The following is a 23,494-nucleotide window of genomic DNA, read 5'->3' as shown; positions in this document are numbered from 1 at the left end:
TGTATTCACAGTCATTCTTCACCTTATTAAAGATAAATTTGTGAATGTAGTTACAAAGCTACTCCAGGCATTTGGAAAGGTTGGGATAAGGCAGGAATCCCCCAGATTCTTAGGTAGTGGTTCTTCCCAATCCTGCCTCTCTTCCACAACTCCCAGCCTTTCTCAACCTATGGGTCCCCAGATGTTGTTGAACTACAATTCCCATCACCCCTAGCTAGCAAGGCCAGAGCTCAGGGATGATGGGAGTTGTAGTCCAACAACATCTGGGGACCCACAGGTTGAGAACCGCTGCGTGAGGCTTAAACCAATAACATCAGTGACTGAAACTGCTGCTACTACATGCATGCAAAGTATGTCTTCTGTCACTGAACAACATTTAAGTGTCCTACATTACCAATACAATAGGAAGAAGAACTGCTGGAGTGATTTGCACAGGCATAGAACTTTTATTAAATCTGTTACAGATTTTGTTCACAGTTTCTATTAAATTCATGGAATATAACTACACTAATTGTTGTTGTTTTTTAAAGACAGAAAGCAGGAAAGGGGGAAAGACAAAAATCGAAGAAGGAAAAACAGAAAGGAAGACAAACAAATAGACCTCAAATTGCATGATAAAGTTATAGTGGTTCTTGAATCTTTTTTATTTTGTTACTAATTTTGTTAGAAGTTACTCAAGGTATTGTTCTTTAAAAAGGATAACTTTCAAACTAAGAATATACTGTAAGTACTGAGGAAAAGGGGGTAGTGGTTTCCCCCCCCCAAAGTAGGATGTTCTACTTTGTCTGAGAAATTGTCTACTGAGAAATTGACCCCCGTTTGTTTTTTAACCATATTGATTCACCTGCAAGTATGGTGTGTTGCCTGTTGAATTTAATTGAAAGCATCCTGGACTACAAAAGCCAGCCTTGCAAACCAATCCACAAAAACAGTCTGCACGTATTTGGTCGAAAGGAGAAAAGGGTACGGTGGGGGTAACTCCCCAGTTGCCTGGAGGAAAATTACTTGTCACACAGGCAGCCAGGTGACTGGCTCTTTTACAGGGCTGCACAGAACCAATCTACATCAATAAAGTCAGAAAGCTCTGGTGAAGAGGACCACAAGTGCATGGACCTCAAGCCCTTGAAATTCAGAATCCAGACTCTTAACAAGTTCCCTCTAAGCTGCACAGGCCAAGGTGAAAGACACCTTAGGACTCCAAAGCAACTCATCAAATTACAGCCAAACAATGGCTGAGGGTGCACAGAGAACATGAGTAAATAAATACATGGTAAGGGTCCACATCTTCAGTGTGTGTGCCCCAGGCAAGTATGTTCACTCCTGTTAAATCACAAAAGCTTTGCTCTGAATGAGCTTGCACAGCCTGCACTGAACACTGCTTGGTTCCACACACTGCATGACTTGCAACAGTCAGGAAATGTTTTCACTCGGACAAAGACAGAACAAGGAACCTATAAAACTATAGAGCAGGCTTCCTCAACCTGTTTGGAAAGTGACAATGGAAAACAGAGAATTGTAGAGTTGCAAGGGACCCTAAGGATCATCTTAGTCCAAGCCCCTGCAATTGAGGAATATGCAACTGTCCCATACAGGGATTGAACTTGCAAACCTTGGCATTATCAGCACCATGCTCTAACCAACTGAGCTATCCAGGCTGACCTGGTACCCTACAGATGTTTTTGACTACAACTCCTGTTATGTACTGAGTTGAATAGGATCCAAAAGGCAGCAGTCTGATTGGTCCTAGAACAATAGGATTCAGAATGCAGCAGTCTGATTGGTCCTAGAACAATAGGATTCAGAATGCAGCAGTCTGATTGGTACACAGGAGCCACCCAATCCAGCTCCAGGTGGAAGTGAATCCGCAACCTGATTAGCCTACAGGTGAATTCTGGAATTAGCCAATCACGTGGGGCCCATTGTGTAAATAATGTATATAAAGCAGACATTCTGGGGGAACTTCAATTCCTCCTCATCACTATGAGCTGAATAAAGAGCATGAAATCCACTCTCGACTCCGAGTATATTTCAACTCCCACTGTCCCTGACCGCTGGTCATGCTGGCTGGGGCTAAGTGGGATCCAAAATCACCTGGAGAGCACTGGGCTGAGGAAAGCTGATTTAGAGAGACAGGGCCAGGGAAGCAAAATAGCAGGTATATGCATGGATTGAAAGGGAAAGGAGCTATGATAAGAAACATTAAAATGTGCTTTCTCTCCTCCCTGCTATCTGTAAATTGAATATGCTATGAAAGAAGGATTGCTTTGGCAGCGTGCCCCTATTCCACTATCACACCTGGTTAAAAAAGATTGACAGGTTCTTGTATTGATTCAAATAATTCCAAGCCTGTTCGTCTCTGGTCAACCAGTGGGATACAGCTGTCTGCACACCATTGGTGAATGGTGCCTCTGTCCTCCCACCAAGTTGCTTCAAGGAAACAACATATTCTAGCCTTGGAAAAGACGGCATTTTGTTGAAAGGCCTGCAGGCACCTTTCTGATCTGAAGACGTGCTGTACACAGGTCCAACAGTAGAAAAGTATAAGCAGGTTTTCTGTGTGCATTTAGAGGAGGAGATAAATGCGCCTTGGTAGAAAGATGCGAGGAGACAGAACTACAGGGAACGTAAGGGAAAGCTTCTTAAACTTTACTGCAGAATAAGTTTCTTGTGCAATTTCTTTCTCTGGAGGTTTTCAAGAAAATGTTCTGCCCGAGGATCAATGCTGCAGCTTTTTGAACCTTTTGATATTGAAATGGAAGCTTTATTGAAGCTTTTAAAAGCTGTGTTTTTGTATTTTAAGTTTTGCAAAGTGCCCAGAGAACTGGATGTGTTTTCAGTTTGTTTATTTATGAAAAATATCCATAGCCCTCCCTTCATCCATATGGATGCACCAAGGCAGGGTACATTAAAAAAAACCACACCATATAGCAATAATAAAATTTTCAAACGTAACAAATTAAGGCACCCAAACATCAACCAACAGCACAGCAGGCAAAATAATCAGGACCAAGGATGCAATCCTAACAATGTCAACCCCAGTGTAATTTAATTCAATGCAGCTTACTCCCAGGTATGTGAAGTTAGGACTGTAGCCCCTCAAACCCTTAAAATGCCAGGGGATATAGATTCTTGTGTCACAATTAATGTGTAACACATGTGTTACAATTAAGGAACATAGTGGTAGCTGGTGATGTATAACTCAAACCCTTAGGATTCACAACCTTGCATAGTTCTAGGGCCCAAATACTCCCCATTTAGTTTCCCCTTCAATTTTTAATTTAAAGTATACTACAAATGATCATTGGACTGGAGTGCATGGGGCTTTGGGGGGGGGGAGAAATAACTCTGAAGGCAGATACTAGAGGTTCATTCAATTATCAAGGGAATGAGGGGAGTGGGTTTCTTGTTTACGTTCATAACACTACAAACCAACAGTACTAGTCACTCAGTGAACTTGATAGGCAGTAAATTCTGAACAGAAAAAGGTAATTGTGCAATGCATGAAATAACTTCAGAAAATTCGCTGCCAGAAGATGTAATGATGGCCATTAGATTTAACAGCCTAAAAAGTAACAACAGATTAGACAAATGCGTTCACCATGACAGCTAAATAGAACTTCCATGTTCACAGATGGTATACCTCTGCCGGAGAAAAACAGGACAAAGCTGTCGCTTTCCTGCCCTTGTAAGCTTTCTGGCAGCCACTAGAAAAACCTAAGACCCCCTTGAACTGCTGGAAACAGAATTATGAAGTTAGACAGGTCCTTGGCTTGACCCAGCAGAGGCTCCTCCAGCTCTCTAAAATGCTTCATTCACCTCGGAACACGACAACAGGAGAGCATGCTTAGAGATCAGCAGACACAACCCTCAGCAAAAACTCCCTGTAATGCTACAATCCAGCAGAACAGAAAACTGGTCTTAAATTCTATTTTTAGTAGCACTCTTAACTGGCAACTTTTCTGGTCGTTTAGCTTGAAGGAAGAAAGGGGGGGGGGAGAGAAGCAAAGGAAAATCTAGTCATCTTCTTGACTAGCTATGAGGAGCTGTTAAAATCAGACTTCCCAGTCGATTCAAGCCAAGGGTTTAAAAGAGGGGATGTGTCAGTATCTTTAGCCTAATTGTGTCAGGAGGACAAAGTCTTACCGTGAACGATGCCAAATTCGAGCGTTTCCACCCCTTGATTGCTGCTGCCTGCTCCGCTTCGTCTAAGCGAAGGACAGCCAGGGAGAAAGAGCCGGAACCCTAATTGCAAAGGTCTGGTCAAGATTTCCTGATGTGTTTCAGTCTTGCCGATCGGAATTCCTCCCATGCAAGTTCCAATATTGTGAACTAAAAACCAGTGACCACTTTTTCCCCCCTGCCAGAGAAGCTTTCCCAGGCAAAGGTGCTTGCAAGAAGTCCAAAGTTTTGAGCTAAGGTGCTTGCAAGAAAAACCGGACAGTCCTTAGACTTGGTTACAAGGCAGAACAGGTGCCAACTGGTGCTCATTTGTAACCGTAGCATTCGCTTGCCTGCCAAGAACACGCAGAATGCACTTGACATCAGACCTATAAGAGAGAGGGAGATGGATGGGAAGTCATCTCATGTCATCCCCTGAAGGCCACGCCTGAGGTCACACGCGGATATTTGCCGCTAGAAAAAACCAAGACCCCTTGAACTGCTTGGAAATGTACTTGAAATGTATGCCCCAAGTGCACATGTGGTTATTCAGAGTTGCGGGGCTGTGGGGGTGTACACTCTGCACATGTTCAGAGGCACCTTTACTACTTCAAACATTGGGTTTCAATACCATGGCTGAACCCTGCAGATTCTGAGACTCAGCCACATCACAAACTGAGTCCTGAGTTTTAAGTGAACCTACTGATGTCTGAGTCCAACTAATGAATTTAAGTTAGGTGGTTATTTTCACCAACAAAGGAGCCCTTTGCTGTGCAATTTGTTTTTCATTTCTCAAACATTTTCACAACTATCTTCATATCAAATCATTACAGATTCATGACTTCCCAACCCCATGTTTTTATTCAAACCTTTTCTACTGCATTATATCTTTATTTATTACAAAAGTTTCTCTATTACCATTATTTTATCATTTTTCTTCCACTGCTTCTATCTCAAATCCTGCCCATGATTTCATCTGACTATAGTATTTTTTTCAATAGTCCACGAAAGGCCTCTATTCTTCTATAAAAAGCTCATTTTGATCTCTTCATTTCACCGTCAGCTTTACCATTTTTGCACAGTCCACTACTTTTGAAAGCCACTCTTCCTTCGTTGAAACCTGCTCTTTCCATTTCTGTGCATATAATATTCTAGTTGCTGTTGTCGCATACATAAACAGTTTAGTCATCTTCTTTGGAGCCCCTGTCGCTATTAAAACTACAACGAAAGCTTCTGATCTCAGCAAAGTTAAATGCATCTTGGCATAAAGGAATGCACATAGCAGCCACCATAGGTTGATAATTATCAGGGTACAACAGATTGGGAGGGAGAGTTTAACCATTTCGTCACCTGCTGCAGACCTCTCAAAGACCACTCTTTTGGAGCTACTATTTGCATGGGGAGGAAATCCTTCACTGACACAAATTCTCCATTAGAACTCAGTGAAAGAGAAAGCGCAGGTCCACGTGTGACTGATTTATGGCATTAGACTTTCTGATGTGTATTTTTATTTATTGCAAAGTCAAGCTGATACAGCGGGTGAAGAATGAGCTGTGAACACTCGAAAGAAAGTTAGTAGATTTATTTTCATCCCACGGGTGTGCTGCTGCTCCGTGCTATGGAAATATATTCTTTCCAATCAGGAAATAAAAAGTGACAACCCACAACAGCCTTGACTGCCAGCTTTCGCTTGGTGAGAAGCGTGATCATATCTATCGCCTATATCGGGTGGGAGAAGGAGAGAAAACACACTTTCTACTTACGAGATATTTGGCCTCAATTCACAGCAACAGGTTTTATTGGCAAACACATTATGTTCTGTAACACATCTACAAACGAATGTTGAATCTGGTTTATATGGAAGCCTTCCCTGCTGCCGTCACCACGTTTCACCAACTCATCTAACAAACTGGAAGCAGCAAATGCTCTGTTGCTCAACAAATGTGATTAATTCCCAACTTTACTAATGAAAATCCTAAAGGAGCAAAAAATAAACATAAACCCAGCAGAGCTAAAAACCAAAAGGCATGAGTATCTCATGGAAGCTGCCAAAGAGGGAAAGAAGGTTTATTTATCTTTAATTTGCATGCTAGATGACATACAGCCTGCTACAGCAGACCAGACACAAACTTGTTACTTGTCAGAAGGTTAAAAAATAATAATTCTCATCACAGTTTACAATCCATGAACAATTCCATTTTTGGCATGTCACCTTCTTCATAGATGCTCTCCCCAAGGTGGCTCACCTAGCACTAGGTGGTTATCAAGTTTGATCGTTGATTCTTATTGATAATTTAATATTTCTTGTAAACTGCTTAGAGGTTTTACTACAATCAAGCAGTATATAAATTTTGTTAAATGTTTCTTTTCCCTGCACCATGCAGATCTTTTTACTGAAAAGCAAAACAAATAAATTTTAGCTAAATATCTTATTGGGTTTTATGCCTTTTTATTTTTGTTGTTAGAATTTTTATTATGTTATTTTAACTTGGAGCTTTGTTATGTTCGCCCTGACAAATCTCACTGCTTCATTTATTACATAAATCTACAATAAACAACATTAATGAATAAAAACCATTGCATTAAGTCGAATAAATGACAATGGGGGTGGAAGGGGCCCCTAGCAACAGACCAGCCATTAGGCCAGAGCCAGAGGTTAACTCTGGTGTTCTGGTGACCCAATTTTCTAATTGGGTCAAGACTTGCCCTCTTGTAAACACCGTTGTTCAAGCTCCAACACAGGCCCAAGACCAGATTTATAAAACAGGAGATCATGACTCTAGCTCCTCACACACATTCACTGCCATCACACCTGTAGTCTTATATTTAGAGATGGCAAACTACTCCTATTTAACATATTACGGAAGCAAATGCCATAGCCTGGGGTTCCTTCTTTCTTCGACAGAGAGTCCAAAACATACTGGAACTTTGCACCACTTTTTTGCTCTTGACCTCTCTTGCTAAGTCTCTAAAATGGACACATTAGTGATATGCTACAGATGGAAGTGAGGGGCAGGTGGGGCTCATCAACCTGGGAAGGCAACCCATCTAGGAGAAGAAAAACTCTGATCCTAAACCTCTGCCGCCTTGCAGGATATATTCTGGAGAAGCAAAGATTGAGGAGTAAACCCTACACAAGTCTAGAGTCGAGTCCCTAAGACGGTTGGATGGCCTCTTTCCAGCAACTCCTGCATGCAAGCTGGTGCCAGACATATTGCTCGGCTTTCCTTTGGACCACATCAGTGAGGCCAAGAAGGGAGTCTTGTCATCTGGACCTCCATACAACACTGCCCAGGTTTGCACCCCAGGGAGGTCACTTCAGTGCTGCTAACACAGTGGTTTGACTTCACCCATGGAGGTGCACTCCATTATCTCTTGAAACAGACAGGTGCCAACAACAATTACTAGCAGTAATTGACTACTACTAATGCTACTATTTCCGCAACAAGTGATCTGCCCAATATAAAGCAAGCTAATCTGAAGATGCAAAGGTATAATAAACACACAGCTGATAAAAGAGAGCTTACTGGTATAGAATAGAGCTTCGTTTTTTAAAAAGGTGTGAGCTTTTGTTTCTGAAATGAGTACAAAACGTTGATGCATACTGTGTGTTCACAAAACCTGGGTTAACCGAAGCAGGGGTGGATTATCACGAATCAGCTCAGAAAACCCTGCTGAAGTCGCTTTCGCTGCAAAATGTTAATTTGGTGGCAAAATTCAACTTCCACTTACGAAACCATAAGGGTGTTTGCAAACCATTCACAGTATGTGACTATCACCCATAAACACAAATATGACTTAGCATTTCTTTCAGCTAAGGAGACAAGGAACAGTTGGGCTGAAGCCTTCTTCCTCCTGCCAGGAATGCAGTCAACTGCAAGCACTTCTGTTGACAGAACCTTTTGATTGCTACAGTACTTTTACAATTGATGGCGCTGGCGCACTTCCCAACATCCACGCCATTTGATGCTTAAAATAGACGGTGGGCGTGCAACCTGATTTAGCCAACCATGCAAGCTGGGCTCCTGCAAATGCTCTGGCTCAGCTGCTACAAGAATACATACACACACTTCATTCCCGAAATTAAATCTCTCAGACCTCCTGTAAGATGGCAATCAGCTCGCTTGGAAGCTGCTGGAGTTGGCTTGCTCTCATCAGCATAATAAAGATGTGTGACCTTCATTGGTGACCGGCACATAAATCCAGAAATGATTAGATGGGCGTTAAAATGTATGACAGGGCTTTTAAAGTTCTACTCTCCACCTTGCTCTCACCGATAGTGATAATATTTCTCAGCACTCCTCACCTTTAGCCCAGCTCATCTTAGAGGCTCACTTACCTACTTCTATAAACACACACTTATTAGCATCAACACTATGCTAGGTGCTGTACAGAGAGTCCTTAAGCGACTTGCCTCCTGCCCAAAAGAGATGCAATCTATCTTGAGCAACGAGGCTGAGGTTTCTTGGGGCTGGGATATTACTTATTTAAATCATTTATACAGAAGCTTTCCACTGGTCCTGAAAGCACTACAGTGGCTGCAAGTGAGATAGCGGGCTCAATTCAAGGTGTCAATACAATTCAAGTACAAAAAAAACCCAGTGCTTCCTCCAGTGTCAATCAGTTTAGGTCCCAAGATTGGCAAGTAAAGCCTTTTTGGCAGGGCCACCAAGGGTGGTTCCTTGGTTGGTGTTGACTTGTGGCACAGTCTTATTGGAGCCAGTTCCCTGTTCCACTGGTGAGGTGTATCTTTGTCCCTCATTCTTAACATCCAGTTAGAACTTAGAAACAGCTCTGTTCACTCAGGCATTCAATAGATGATAGATACTGTTCTGCCAACTTTGGAACTGGGCTTGCCCACACTTCTGCTTGTCCTGTGCGTAAGAAGCACAGGCCTGAGAGGTTTTCCCATTTGCCTTGCCACTTTCCCCGGGAAAACCCACTCTTTAGTGCTGAATCGGAGCAAATGTCAATCCACAGAAAAGCCAATAGACATCAAGAGTCAGTTTTCCCTGGGGAAAGCAGCAGGACAAGCGGAAGTCTGGATGAGCCCATTGTTAATTCAAAGAATCGTAGAGTTGGAAGGGACCCCGAGGGTCATTTAGTCCAACCCCTTGTAATGCAATAATCTCAGCTAAAGCATCCATGACAGACAACCATACAACCTCTGTTTTAAAACCTCCAAGGAAGGAGAGCCCACAACCTACCGAGGGAGACTGTTCCAATGACAAACAGCTCTTACTGTCAGAAAGTTGTCCCTGATGTGAGGGCACCTGACTGTTTTGCATGTTTTTTATATATTTTAAATATGGTTTTACTTTTAATAGTATTGTTTTACCATTTTGACACCTGCTGCCCTGAACTTTTTTAGGAGGAACAGAAATAATGGTAATAATAATAATAATAATAATAATAATAATAATAATAATAATAATAATAATAGCTATTTTTCTAGAAAAAGAAGTACCAGAATGCACCATGAACACCTCCCTTGTTCTCTTATAATGGCAATGGTGCTCACCTTGAAAGATGCTGGAACTGAGTTCTAGCAAGTTAAGGTTGAAAAAACGCCCTGATTAATAATAATGACGCAGATCTAAAATTAAACTGGTAACTGTGAACCCGAGTTTGCAAGAGTGCTACCTCAGCCAAGAAAGGCTGAACTCGTATTTATCGATTAGCATTTTGACTTCTCCATGAGCTATATCGCAGGAGAAGGCTGGCATCGGGGAGGAGGAAAGAAAAGTGTTATTTTCCTTTCCTTCCCACCCTCCTGAAGATGCATGGATCTTTTTTCAGGCTGGCTGAACAGGTCCAAAACAGGACCACTCCATTTAGGGCCTAGTTCATATATAAAATAAAACCCATTGCTCTGCTCCTGGACTTCTCATTCCTCAGGAAAGCAGGAAACATGCAACAGTGGTGTCAGAAAAGGAATGCCCAGGATACCTAAAGGATCAATTCTGCTCCTGAAGTTCTGCTGCGGAGGCCCATTTCCACATCCTGATGAAAGCGAAGGCACAAGAGCCTTCTCTGTGACCGTGCCAACCCTTGTTTTTAAAGCTGGTTCTACCTGCTTAAAGGTAAAGGTAAAGGGACCCCTGACCATTAAGTCCAGTCATCTCGCTTTATTGGCCAAGGTAACCGGCATCCAGCTTCCAGGTCATGTGGCCAGCATGACTAAGCTGCTTCTGGCAAACCAGAGCAGCGCACGGAAACGCCCTTTACCTTCCGGCCGGAGAGGTACCTATTTATCTACTTGCACTTTGACGTGCTTTCGAACTGCTAGGTTGGCAGGAGCAGGGACCACGCAACAGGAGCTCACCCCGTCGCGGGGATTCGAACCACCGACCTTCTGATCGGCAAGTCCTAGGCTCAGTGGTTTAACCCACAGTGCCACTCACGTCCCACAGCACCACACCTGCTTACCTGCCGCTTTTTACTACTGTTGCTACTTTATGCCGTTTCATTGTATTGTGCTGTATTTTGCTGCATTTTACTGTTAACTTGTATGATTTTACCATTGCTTACAAGTCTCTCTGAGCACAATGGAAATGCAAGGCAAACATTTCCTGTGGAGAGAAACTGCGAGCCAGTAAAGTGGCCAAGATGGAGCAACTAATAGCACTTCTGAGAGGTCAGAGTGGCCTGACAGCAATCCCAGCATCAGATGGAGGCCCTTGAAGGAAACCTGGAAAGCTCTCAAATGCAGCTGAAGCAGGACACGGCATAGTATCCTATTGAGAGGAGGCAAAAGCCTTGTTGAACTGAGCAGCCTGTGATTTGGAAACCCAGCTGAAGAAGCCTCAGTTGGGACGGGCCAAGGAGACATATTTCCCAGCTCTGCCACCTGGATTTTTTAACCCAAGAGGTGTGGGATTGAACCTAGGGCAGTGCACAAGCAAAAATGCTCCCCTTCCAAAACAGCGATATTTCTTTCTAGAACTCTCATAGCCGGCAGGGTACATCATCCCCCACTGCTGCACTGGACCATTGGCAGTTTAAAGTAGATTTGACGCAATTCGTGTATGCGTGTTTTTCACACGGTCCAAATAACACTGCTCTCATTCAAGGGCTCACCCACACTTCTGCTTGTGCCACGCCTAGAAGAAAGCATGTGTGCAAGCAGTTTTCCGCTTGACCCACACTTTCTAGGCATAGGTCTGAGTGGGTTTCCCCATGCCCCGCTCCTTTTCAAGGGAAACCCGCTCTTTAATGTTGATTCAGAGCAAACATCAATCTGCAGAAAATCCAACTGCCCTTTGCTCCAATTGAGCGCTAAAGAGCAGTTTTCCCCAGGGGGAAGCAGCAGAACAAGAGGAGGTGTCGATAAGCCCAAGGAGCTGAGTTGTGCCCAACATTGTGGGGGCCTGTCGCACATGTGTGACATCACATAAATGTGACTTCACATGCAGCACCAGTGCACTGGACTCATCAGAGGGATGTCCCAGAGTGCTGGATGCGTGATGATGCACATCACACAAGCAACTGGAGGTCGCCAACAGTCTGGAAGGCCAACCATCAGGAGTCTCCTCCAACCCCTCAACTCTGAAGGGACCCAGCCCCTTGCCCAGAGATTTTGAGGGGGACAAAGACACCTTGACCCCCCTGGAGTTAGCACACCTGATAAGCCCTAAGTGACAGCCTGCACATTCCCTCCATTTAATTCAGATTTTCCCAATCTGCAGAGAGCGCAGAAAGATTCCACATGCCCTACTTCTGCTCCAGAGGTGCTCCTTGGTGTGTTTATCAATGACACATGGGTTTTTTATTCTTTAACCTTTGTTTTGTACAAGTCTAATAGATAAGAAGGGACGCGGGTGGCGCTGTGGGTTAAACTGCAGAGCCTAGGACTTGCCGATCAGAAGGTCGGCAGTTCGAATCCCTGTGATGGAGTGAGCTCCCGTTGCTCGGTCCCTGCTCCTGCCCACCTAGCAGTTCGAAAGCACATCAAAGTGCAAGTAGATAAATAGGTACCGCTCCTATGGGAAGGTAAATGGTGTTTCCGTGCGCTCCTCTGGTTCACCAGAAGCGGCTTAGTCATGCTGGCCACATGACCCGGAAGTTGTACGCCGGCTTCCTTGGCCAATAAAGCGAGATGAGCACCGCAACCCCAGAGTCGGCCACGACTGGACCTAATGGCCAGGGGTCCCTTTACCTTTTACTAATAGATAAGAAAACTAATACCTCAAAAACAGAAATAGAAAATTGGCCACCCACACAGATAGACAAATACCTGTGCCGTAATGGAGCTCAGATTTCTGGAACTCAGGGAAGGTGGGGAAAATACTAAGTTGGGGAAGGAACAACAACACACAGTGCAAATATATCCCATTAAACACCACCCGCTAGTGTGGACAGGAATTATTGAGAGTTTAACTAAAAGTGCTCAGGTGTGGGTGAACATGGACAAAAGCACACATGGAAAAATTAGATGTGTGTGACCCATGTGCACATCAGCACTCTGGTGTGTATGAAGTCCCAGAGTAGCAGGCTTAGTACAGTCAAGTACAGTCAAGGAAACAAGGCTGGGTCCAGCTGAGGAGCAATCTTGAGAGGCAAAGTGTTCCTCCAGCTGCCAAGCAACAGTGAGATGGATTACACAGTTATTTTCCACACTGGTGTTAACTGCCTTGCTAGATACGATCTGGGTAGCTTATCAGAGATTCCATAGGTCACCGATGCAACATCGAGTCTAGCCACAAGTAAGCAGCTTTCTCCTAACCCAGTACTATTTACAGTCTAACGTTATGAGGCCGGTCATGTGCCAGAGCCCAAGACATACAAATGGCCAACTGCCCCCTCTCCACACACATATTGTACCATTACCACTTTGTAAAAACAGGCAAGGCAGCTTGAAGGCAAGTTGCCCAGGAACGATTCCCTTTATGTAGGGTGTAAGAACTTTGGTTCTCCATACTTCCCTGGGTGTGTATCGAAATCTTTACAGCACCTACTTCAACCACAATTCACAATACGGATTAGATTTATTTCAGACAAAGAAATCAGCATTAGGATAAGCAAACGTTAGTATGGTGTATCAGTTACCAAAGAACATAACTACATCCAGGGCTTTTTTCCAGCCAGAACTCGCTGGCACTCAATTCTGGCACCTCTCAGGTGAGCACCATTGCCATTATGAGAAGGTGTTCAGGGTGAGTTCTGGCAGCTCTTTTTAAAGGAAAAAATAGCACTGACTACTTATAAATTACTGCTTCTGACTAATAACCCAACTTTACAAATGTGTTTATTGTTTAAAATCACAGAGTATAAAAAGTACAGGTGGTGACGCGGGGTTACATTCTCAGACCCTATGCATGTCAGCAGAGAACATATAAGCCCCATTCCACCGTTCTACCCCTATTCTGCCCTCTTCCGGGTCCAAAAGGACCCACGCCTTGGTGACCGCACAACAATTGGACGCGACTAAAATGGCCACTGCCTGTAGAATCTGCAGGAAAATGTTGCAGTGTAGGGCTGCTGCTGTTCCAGAATCCAGTGATTTCTCTGCATTCCATTCCACACCCCCGTCCATCAGTATTCTGTGGCCACTGAGCACACCAAGTCCTCCTTAATGAAATATTTTGGGGGTTCTGCCCTTAGGGATTTACCTATAGATTTCTGAAAACCTTGAGTTAGCCCACGTCTGCCGTTACCTCCATCTTGTGGATGCCATAGTCTGAAGACCGAAAACGAGGAGATGACGATGATGCCCGTTGTTGTTCACTTTTACCACATTCCGCAGAGCGAGAAATTGTATGGGTGTGCACACTCATTCATGGCCTTGGCTGTGGTTGCTTTTGCTTCTGTCTTGTAGCAGCTGGGCCCAGCTGGCTGCTTTCCCCTGATGGCAGACACACCTCACAGACACGAGACTTGGCTGGCAATCTTCTGCTCAGATGACAGTGCCTTTGCAGCCGATGGCAAAAGGTCTCCTCAGCACCAGTTTCTGTGCAGCTGCTGAATTCTGTTTCTGCCCTCTCTCTCCAACAGACTCAAAAGGCTGGCATTTCTCTCCACTCCAACAGGGCCTTTCCTCTTGACTTTCAGTCTCTTGGAATCTCCTAAGGATTTAGGCAGAGCTCTCTCCTTTCCTTCCCACCCGTAGCATTTTCCTGTCTCTGCACACAGGACTTGAGAGATGCTTTGTTTTTTATCCAGAGCAGCTCAATGCTCCAAGCAAGGAGGAGAAGAAAGGGGCCCTCTTTGTTTGTTTGTTTGTTTGTTTGTTTGTTTGTTTGTTAAAAATATATTTCTATACTGCTATTCATTTTTTTAAAAAAACAACAGAGCTGTTTACAACAATTGCACATAAAACCATGCCATAGAAAACATATTAAAACGTTAAAATCAGAAATTAGCAAACTATTGAGGGGAAATGCATGCATAATTGCCTGCATAAGCCTGACAGAACAGAAAAGTTTTCAGCAAGCATTTAAAAGCTGAAACAGAAGGTGCCTGCTAAATATCTATTAGCAGAGTATTCTACAATACTGGGCCCATGACACTAAAGGTGTAGCTTCTCGTTCTCAAAATGAGCCTCGCCAGCTTGAGGAATCCTGCGTATGATCTCCATGACTGAGCTGAGATATAAGGATCTGGATAGACCCTGAGATTCCCACTTGGTTTAATTCAGAAGGACCAGTTTTTTGTGTCAATCTGCAAGACAAAGCCTCTGTCCCATTTGCTTTTTTGTTGACTTTCTATCCCACAACCTTCAGCAGACGTTGCTCTCATCAGAGTGGCTAACAGTAGATAGTAGAAAAATTAATTGCAGAAACAGGGGATCTGGCTCAACTTAAAATGTGATTTCTCTCTCTCTCTAGGTATTCCAAGACAAGAAGAAAAAAAGTATTCTCAGCCAAACTTACAAATAAATCCACAATAGTTACTAGCAAGCAAAGATTTCTACAAGCTTTTCCAAATTCTTCTACTTATTTATGGCCTAAGGGTGTGAGGAAGAGGAGAGAACCAAGGTTTTCTTGCCTGTTTGGTTGCAGGCAATTCTTACTTGCCATAGATTAATGGGGTAAGTCAGAACTATCAAGTCTGCCTCCAACTTATGAAAGATACAGGAAACAAGCCCTCTTAAGTCCTGGGCTATGCTGAACTCCACGTCCTCATTCAGTCCAAGGCAGATATTCTGAGCAGGGGAATGAGCAAGGAGACACCCTCCCAGGAACCTACAAATGTCTCCCTTGCTAGTGTCAGGTTTGATTATTTGCTGGAAAGCAAACAAGTTCTGCCTGCTGGGCCTCCATTAACATTCCCAGCTGGTGTCATTAGTTGACACCTACATAAGAAGGCACTCATTTTTCACTGGCGCAGAAGCAACACAACCAAACTCCCCCTTCCTCTCAATTTTTTGTTTGTTTCTGGATTCAAATACACAGATAGATAGATATATAAAAGTAGAGTTAGAATACTGCAGGTTATTCTACTGGCATCGGTGATATTCAGATGCAGTTCCAGATAGGCAGAGGAGAAAGTAGAATCTGGAAGAGAAAGGGGAACCTGGGGCATCTGTAGGTAATTGCGAAGTGTATGCTGCTGTTCTGCCAGGCCTTGGGACAAACAGAAGGCACCCTTGAAGATAACTGATGGGCAATAGGAGGGCAAGGAACAAGGGGAAGCATAAAGGACAAAAGCTCAGAGATTAACATGGTTAGGGATCCCACAACCCATCTCCATTTCCCCATGGGAGAAGTACAAAGGTGTAGTAGTGGCTATCCCAGCCTTCTCCAACCTGCTACCTGCACAGATGTTTTGGGCTACAACTCCTACCATCCCCAGTCTGGAGGGCACCTTCTTGGAGAAAGCTGGGCTAGTGCATTGGATAGACAGCGAGACCAGTGTTCAAAACATCACTCCAAGACACAGTTTACTTGGTGACCTTGAGCCGGTTGCACTCATGTTAACCTCTCTCACAGGATACAAGGGAATAACACTGTACAGTATGCCATCCTGAACTCTCTATAAAAGGAACAAAAATTAGATAGATGAACTACTTAGATTTTGTTTGTTTAAAAAATGTAAAGTAGTATAAAAATGGTTTAATAAACCATTGCTAATCTTAACATATACTTTAGATTTACAAAGCACTCTTACAGATAGGGGCAAACAGAAAGAGCTGTTGGGAGATGGTATTATTTAGGCAAAGCTATGTATAGGAATAGGGACACGGATGGCGCTGTGGTCTAAACCACTGAGCCTAGGGCTTGAAAATCGGAAGGTCGGCAGTTCGAATCCCCGCGACAAGGTGAGCTCCTGTTGCTCGGTCCCAGCTCCTGCCAACCTAGCAGTTTGAAAGCATGCCAAAAAGTGCAAGTAGATAAATAGGTAGATAAACCTTCCAGCAGGAAGGTATGAGGTGTTTCCATGCGCTGCTCTGGTTTCACCAGAAGCAGCTTAGTCATGCTGGCCACATGACCTGGGAAAACTGTCTGCGGACAAACATCTGCTCCCTCGGCCAGTAAAGCAAGATGAGCGCCACAACCCCAGAGTTGTTTGTGACTGGACTAAACTGTCAGGGTCCTTTACCTTTTTTACCTTTGTGTATAGGAAATGAGAGGAGATTGGATGAGTAGGCAGAACTGGTGGTGAAGCACAATCAGCCTTGGAACTTCTGCCTTACAGACTCTTAGGAACACAGGAACGTGCCTTATACCAACTCACACCATTGGTCCATCTAGCTCAGTATTGTCCACAGTGATTGGCGGTGGCTTTCTGTTATGCTTATTGTTTGTTATGTTTGCATTTAATGAGGGTGGATTTCTGTATTAGGGAGGTGGGGGTTATGTTATGTTGTAAATAAAATTTCCAATAATAAACTAACTAACTAACTAACTAAAATAGGGCAAGTGTGGCAAGGAGGTAATTCAATAAGGCACCAGGATATTATTTGTTAATGTGGAATGTGTGATTAGCAAAACCAGAAAATGCCAATGCCAGCCTTACTCAGCACCTCCAAAGCTTCTCCAAGCAGCACAACTCAACGCCATTCCTGATTAAAAGGAGTAATCGCTAATTGAGCATCTCTTAGCAGCAGTGGGTTGCGCTTTTCAAGCCATCTGGAGTTAGTAACAAGCTTTTTCCTCTCCTTTCCCTTCCCTACCAGTCACGCCGTTTTAATGTGATTAGCATTCCAGTGATGTTCTCTCTGAACAGCACACTTAATACCGCTTTAGACTCTGACAGAGAGGAAAGCAGCAGAGTGCCTTATCAGTGGTGACTCAGTTGATAATTTTTCCTCACCCGCCCTTCCTGGCTTCTCTTTCACACTTGCTTTTTGTCTCTTGAAGCACTGCCATGCAGACAAAACTCACATGACAATCTTCCTTGCAGGAGGCTTCCCAATCTTTTCCTATGCTTTTTTTTTTAAAAAAAAGGGCAGTGACTGAAATTTCCAGACTCCTTGTTCTCCTTACCCTCTTCGGCACCAACAGATGTAGAGTGTCCAGATCAAGGGAATTAATAGTACCACTCTATTCTGCCTTAGTCAGAACCACACTTGGAATACAGTGGAATTTCGGTTGTCAAATGTAATCCACTCCGGAAGACCGTTCAAATTCCAAAACGTTTGACAACCGAGGCGCAATTGCCGGTTGGCAAAATTCATCGAAAAAATGGATAAACTGGAAGCATTCACTTCTGGGTTGTCGGTGTTCAAAAGCTGAAACGTTTGACTTCCGTAGCGTTCGATAACCAAGGTTCCACTGTATGTGTCCAATTCTGGGCACCACAATCTAAGGAAGATGTTGACAATCTGGAACGTGTGCAGAGAAGGACAACCAAGGGTCTGGAAATTAAGCCTTTTGAGGAGCGCTTGAAGGAGCTGGGTATGTTTAGCCTGGAAAAGAGGAGACTGGGAGGAGATATGATAGCCATCTTCAAATATCTTAAGGGCTGTCACATGGAGGAGGGAGCATGCTGGTTTTCTCCTGCTCTGGAGGGTAGGACTCGAACCAATGGCTTCAAGTTGCAAGAAAGGAGATTCCAACTAAACATTCAGGAAAAACTTTCTGACATTAAGAGATGTTCAGCAGTGGAACAGACTCCTTCATTGGAGGTCTTTAAGCAGAGGTTGGATGGCCATCTGTCATGGATGCTTTAGCTGAGATTCCTGCATTGAAGGGGGCTGGACTAGATGACCCTCAGGGTCCCTTCCAACTCTAAGGTTCTATGATTCTATGATCCACATGTAAAAAGAGTTGTTCTTGTTGCATACCCACAACATCTTGTATATGGCTAAGAGAATTCAAGGTTAAGCTCCTCTTGAGAATTTTGTACAACGGTGTGCAAGGAACTTACAAACTTCCATCAACCTCCTTGTGAATGCCCAGGAATGAACAAGGTACATCCAGACAATGTTACTTTTACTAGTTTAGAGCAATATTCTTCTCAGGAGTTGCCAGCTTACAAATACCGTTATAAATAAGACTAAATAGATAAACAAACGATGCTATCACTTTGGAGTTTAGAGTATTCTGAAAACACAAAAGATCTGAAGGTCATCTAGTAAAATGAAAAGGCTTGTTTTGCAAGGCTTGTTTTGCAGAACAAATACATTGAAAAAGCCACTTCCTCAAAAGAGCAGACACACGATGCTATGAATCCATACGATGCTATGAATGTAGAAACATATTTTTAAAAGATTAGATAAATGCACTGAATTTAGGTCTATCAATGCTTATTAACCATGGCAGATAGAAGTGCAACTATATGCAGGGGTGGGTTAACATTCAATGGATAGTGCAGTCATGCCCAATTGCTAACATCTGGACTAATCAGAACTTAGGCTGCTGATCTAGATACAGTGGTGCCTCGCAAGACGAAATTAATTCGTTCCGCGAATTTTTTTGTCTAGCGAATTTTTTGTCTTGCGAAGCACAGTTTCCCATAGGAATGCATTGAAAATCAATTAATGCGTTCCTATGGTCAAAAAAAGTCCAAACAAAGCCAAATTTGGTACAACAAGAGTTTATTAAGTGCTCTTTAAAGTCACACATACTGTAAAGAGCATTTCAAAATTCAAACCCAGATTTTTTTAAAAAAAACAGCAGAGTGGCCCAATGGTCACAGAAAATCATAAAAATGCAGAAAAAAACCCACAAGCGTCCAGATTCTTGCAAACCCCTCCCCAACTGTTCCCCCAGCCACCCAGCACACAGAAATTCAAATCCAGAATTTTTTTAAAAAAACAGCAGAGTGGCCCAATGGTCACAGAAAATCATAAAAATGCAGAAAAAAACCACAAGCTTCCAGATTCTTGCAAACCCCTCCCCAACTGTTCCCCCAGCCACCCAGCATACAGAAATTCAAATCCATAATTTTTTATAAAAAAACAGCAGAGTGGCCCAATGGTCACAGAAAATCATACAAATGCAGGAAAAAACACACAAGCTTCCAGATTCTTGCAAACCCCTTCCCAACACCAAGTCCTTGAATTCCAAACACCCCAACCCAAAATCCAACCCCCCAAAAAAAAAGTTTTAAAAGCTTAACTTACCAAATGGCTGCAAAAGAAGTTTTGGAAAAGCTTCAAAAATCACCAAAGTCTTTAAAAACCTCAAAAAAGGCTACTATGTACACTGCGTTCTATGAGTTGCTCTCAAAGTCAAGTCGCAACTGTATTAACGGTGTTAAGAAAAAGGAAACAAAATTGCAAGACGTTTTCGTCTTGCGAAGCAAGCCCATAGGGAAATTCGTCTTGCGAAGCAGCTCAAAAACGGAAAACACTTTCGTCTAGCGAGTTTTCCGTCTTGCGAGGCATTCGTCTTGCGAGGCACCACTGTATTTGTAGTAAACAAGAACCAAAATGATGGCACTGGTACTTTGAGCTGCAGCATCACTTGTGAGATTTCCTGTCCATTCTGTTATCCATAAAAACCACTAAACTTCTCTCAACAATGCTGTTATGGAGACTGGGAAAGACTCCACCCCAAAATGCCACCATGCAAAACAGGAATTTACTGGGGTGGGGGTGGAGAACAGCAACAGCACTACAAAGTCCCAGTGCTTGAAGGCAAAAATGAAGCAGCAAGAGGGATCCAACAGCTGCAAAAAGTATTCTCACACACAAAACCGCAAACAGCTGTGAAGGAATCTGCTTAGTCCAAGAACCCTTCTGACCCACCCACCCCCACCCGTTATTTCCCCCAATAATGGGACTCAGCTACCGTTTGTTGGCTTCAAGAGCCACTCCTTGTTCAAGCTACAAACCATCAATTCCCCATCTCAACCAGCATTTTCTGTGATCAACGGAGTTCAACTGACAGCTGCCACAGCAAAATATTCAAATGTGAGACCAAAAACTTAAATAAATTCAGTGCTTATTTCCAGGAGCAAAGGTATGCTTCTGTTTCATTTTTCTTAGGAAAACATCAGCAAGAAAGATCTTTTGCTTTAAGAATTAGCCCACATTCATCCATAATTTCACAAGCAACCATACTTATGGAACCTTGCTTGCAACAATATCAGTCCAAATTAATGTTTCTGAACCTGGCAATGATGCAAATTGATTTTATAAGAGGCGTACAAAAGGCCACAGTGCTTGGAGGCTGTAGGTTCATGGATATTTGGAGTGTTAGGATAACAGTAAAGAGTTCCACTAGCCACAAGCAAGGAGGCTCCTCACTGAATTATGAGGTCAGCATTAATCTCCCAAAGTGGCCTTAGATGAACTGCTCTCTCTGAGCCACAGCCATCCAGCCTAACATAGGAATAATATTTATTTTAAAAAACATTTTATACCGTTTCCAAATGTTCAAAGGAGCTCACAAAACTCAAATACCAGCAATACAAAATAAAAATGTATTTTAAGAAAATTTAAAAAGCAATACAGGCAGCTTCTCAAGACGCACAGACTAGAGCCTGATTTGCTTACTCCAACTGGCACCTGGGCTGAAAATGGGAGAATCAATCCTGTATATAGATGGGTCTGGGGTTGCAAAGGGCTTTTAAGGTCAAAATCAGGACCTTTAATTAGACCTCAAAGCATACAGGCAGCCAGTGCAATTGGCGCAGAACATATGCAATATATTCTCTGCACCAGGAAGTAGCCTCCAAGGAGAGATCAAGGTCAGCTTCAGATTAGTGTATTATAGTTGTTGGCCCTAGAAGTTACAAAAGTATGCACTGGCAAGGTGAGGTAATCTTTATCCTGGAAAGACCAGAACCTACCTAAGAGGTACAGTGAGCATGACACTCCCTCCTGATCAGGGACACTAAAAGGTGAGTACAGGTATATGAGACCCACAGCCCAAGACTCTGAACTTTCATTGTTAAAAAATAAGTCTCTGGCCCTCCTAGAAAGAAAGTTATGAAACAAAATGTGCAGGTACCTTTCAAAGTGATTTCTGTGAGATGAGGCAGCCTGGCTGTTTTTGGCTTTCGGTATTTTTAGCCAGTAAGTGAAGCCAGTACTGTAACTGACAATGGAGTTATTTGGACACTAAGTGATGGGAATCCCTGAGGTCCTACACAGCTGCCTGTCCTCTTTAGTGCACTTTTCCTACTTCTGTCTTATTTTCTTGTAGAATCTATGTGGCTTGTCCTTCCTTTCCCCTCCTAGCAATCAGGGTGCATCTTTCCCAGTTCATTCAAGATCTTGCAGGATCAAAGGAATAGTCTAAAAAGACTGGCCGTGTATAAGCTGATGGGATGAATGTATCTACACAGGGCTTTGTCTCTGGGCCCCCAAAGCAAACATTAACAATCATAGGGTCAGTGTGTCCATCACAGACAAGCAACAAGAAGCACTCTTCTTTTTATTGGGATGCCCTCTTCCAGTCCAGCCTAGTTAACTGGGCTTCTCATGCACCCATGAGACTCTTAATCTCAGGGTTGTGGGTTCGAGCCCCACTTTGGGCAAAAGATTCATGAACTGCAGGGGGTGGGACTATATGACCCTCACGGTCCCTTCCAACTCTACAGTTCTATGATTCTATGTCTTTCTTAGAACTTATGTCGGATGAATACTCCTGCAGCAGAAAAGAACTGCTTAAAGAAGGAATGTTACATTACTGGACAATCCATTATAAACCCCACTCCTAATACAGGGCATTAAGATCAAAAGAAGAGCACTGCTGGATCATATCAATGGCTCATCTAATCCAGCATCCTGTTAATACAGTGGCCAACAAGATGTCTAGTTGTGATTCCCAGCAACTGGTATACAGTCGTACCTTGGATCACGAACGCCTTGGTACTCGGATGTTTTGGCTCCTGAACGCCGCAAACCCAGAAGTGAGTGTTCCAGTTTGTGAACGTTCTTTGGAACCCGAACATCCAACAGGGCTTCCACAGCTTCTGATTGGCTGCAGGAGCTTCCTGCAGCCAATCAGAAGCCATGCTTTGGTTTCTGAATGTTTTGGAAGTCGAATGGACTTCCGGAACAGATCCCGTTCAACTTCCAAGGTACGACTGTACTGTGGAAGCAGAATATAGTCACCACACCTGGTAGCCTCTGACTGCCATACCTTCCATGAATCTGTCTAACCCTCTTTTAAAGTGTTCCAAGTTGGTGGCCTTTACTACATACCAAGGCAGCAAATTCCATAGTTTCATTATGTGCTATGTGAAAAAGTATTTGATACTGATACTTTAATTGTGATTCAAACCATATTACTAGGGAATTACTGTGAACTTCTCCTGTTCATTCAATGAAGGCTGCAAAGGAATTGTCCTAGTGCATTATACCCCATATGCCAAAGCTCGTTCCTTCACCCTTAATGGCAGTGGCGTTTAAGTACCTAGCAACACCACTGCCATTAAAGGTGAAGGAATGTTCTGTTCTGACATATGGGGCATAATGCACTCTGGACACAAATTTGCACATGTATGTTAATGTAAAAAACTGCTTTTTGGCAAATTAAGATAGGAAGTGGGTAGGGACTCATCTGCACTGAACTTTATGGTTGATCTGTAAGCAAGGAGTGAAAGGGGCAAAGGATCTGGGGCTCATCAACACCCCAATTCAATGGTACCCCAAATTTACCTCACTGTGGCTAGTAAGAGTTAAAAGATCAGGAACCCAAAGCCATGGAAACTATTAATGCAGAGCCTTAAGAGGAAGAGTACCATTTTGTCTGAATGGCCCTCTTGAGGACAACCCAAAACACGCTTTCTAGCAAGAAGGGTGCCTTCCAAATCTTTCTCCAGCTTTCTTTCTCCGGCTGAAGAGAACTGGACCCACAAGCTTTCTGAAAGGGGGCTGAGCCCCCAGTGATTTATTTTTCTACAGGAATCAAGGCAGCTCTTGTGGACACAGCAAAGGCCTTGAGTCCAGTGTAGAAAGCATCTCTGTCACCTTTCTCAGTAACCTCTCTGTGCACCC

The 23,494-nt window shown here is 43.4% G+C and overlaps 1 protein-coding gene and 1 long non-coding RNA gene across 7 annotated transcripts in view; one reads left to right on the top strand and one right to left on the bottom strand.

The window, feature by feature from the left end:
* Positions 1-23,494, top strand: part of LOC308571476 — a 379,389-nt gene that overhangs the window by 307,679 nt on the left and 48,216 nt on the right. The gene's annotated exons all lie outside the window — the stretch shown is intronic.
* ZNF385C (zinc finger protein 385C) overlaps positions 1-23,494 on the bottom strand; it is a 168,442-nt gene that overhangs the window by 123,588 nt on the left and 21,360 nt on the right. Inside the window, exon 1 of one of the 6 annotated variants that reach the window (XM_081166470.1) lies at positions 4,144-4,512. The exons of 4 other annotated variants lie outside the window; for them this stretch is intronic. In XM_081166470.1, the coding sequence (XP_081022596.1) occupies positions 4,144-4,309 (166 nt within the window). In that variant the 5' untranslated portion in view covers positions 4,310-4,512. Of the gene's footprint in view, positions 1-4,143; positions 4,513-23,494 lie in introns of those variants that run through there. One more of the 6 variants, XM_081166469.1, reaches the window with a different exon arrangement.

This window comes from Podarcis bocagei (assembly GCF_964188305.1).
Source record: "Podarcis bocagei genome assembly, chromosome: 13".
In the NCBI taxonomy this organism is placed as follows: Eukaryota; Metazoa; Chordata; class Lepidosauria; order Squamata; family Lacertidae; genus Podarcis; species Podarcis bocagei.
This window is presented reverse-complemented; position numbering and strand designations above follow the sequence as displayed.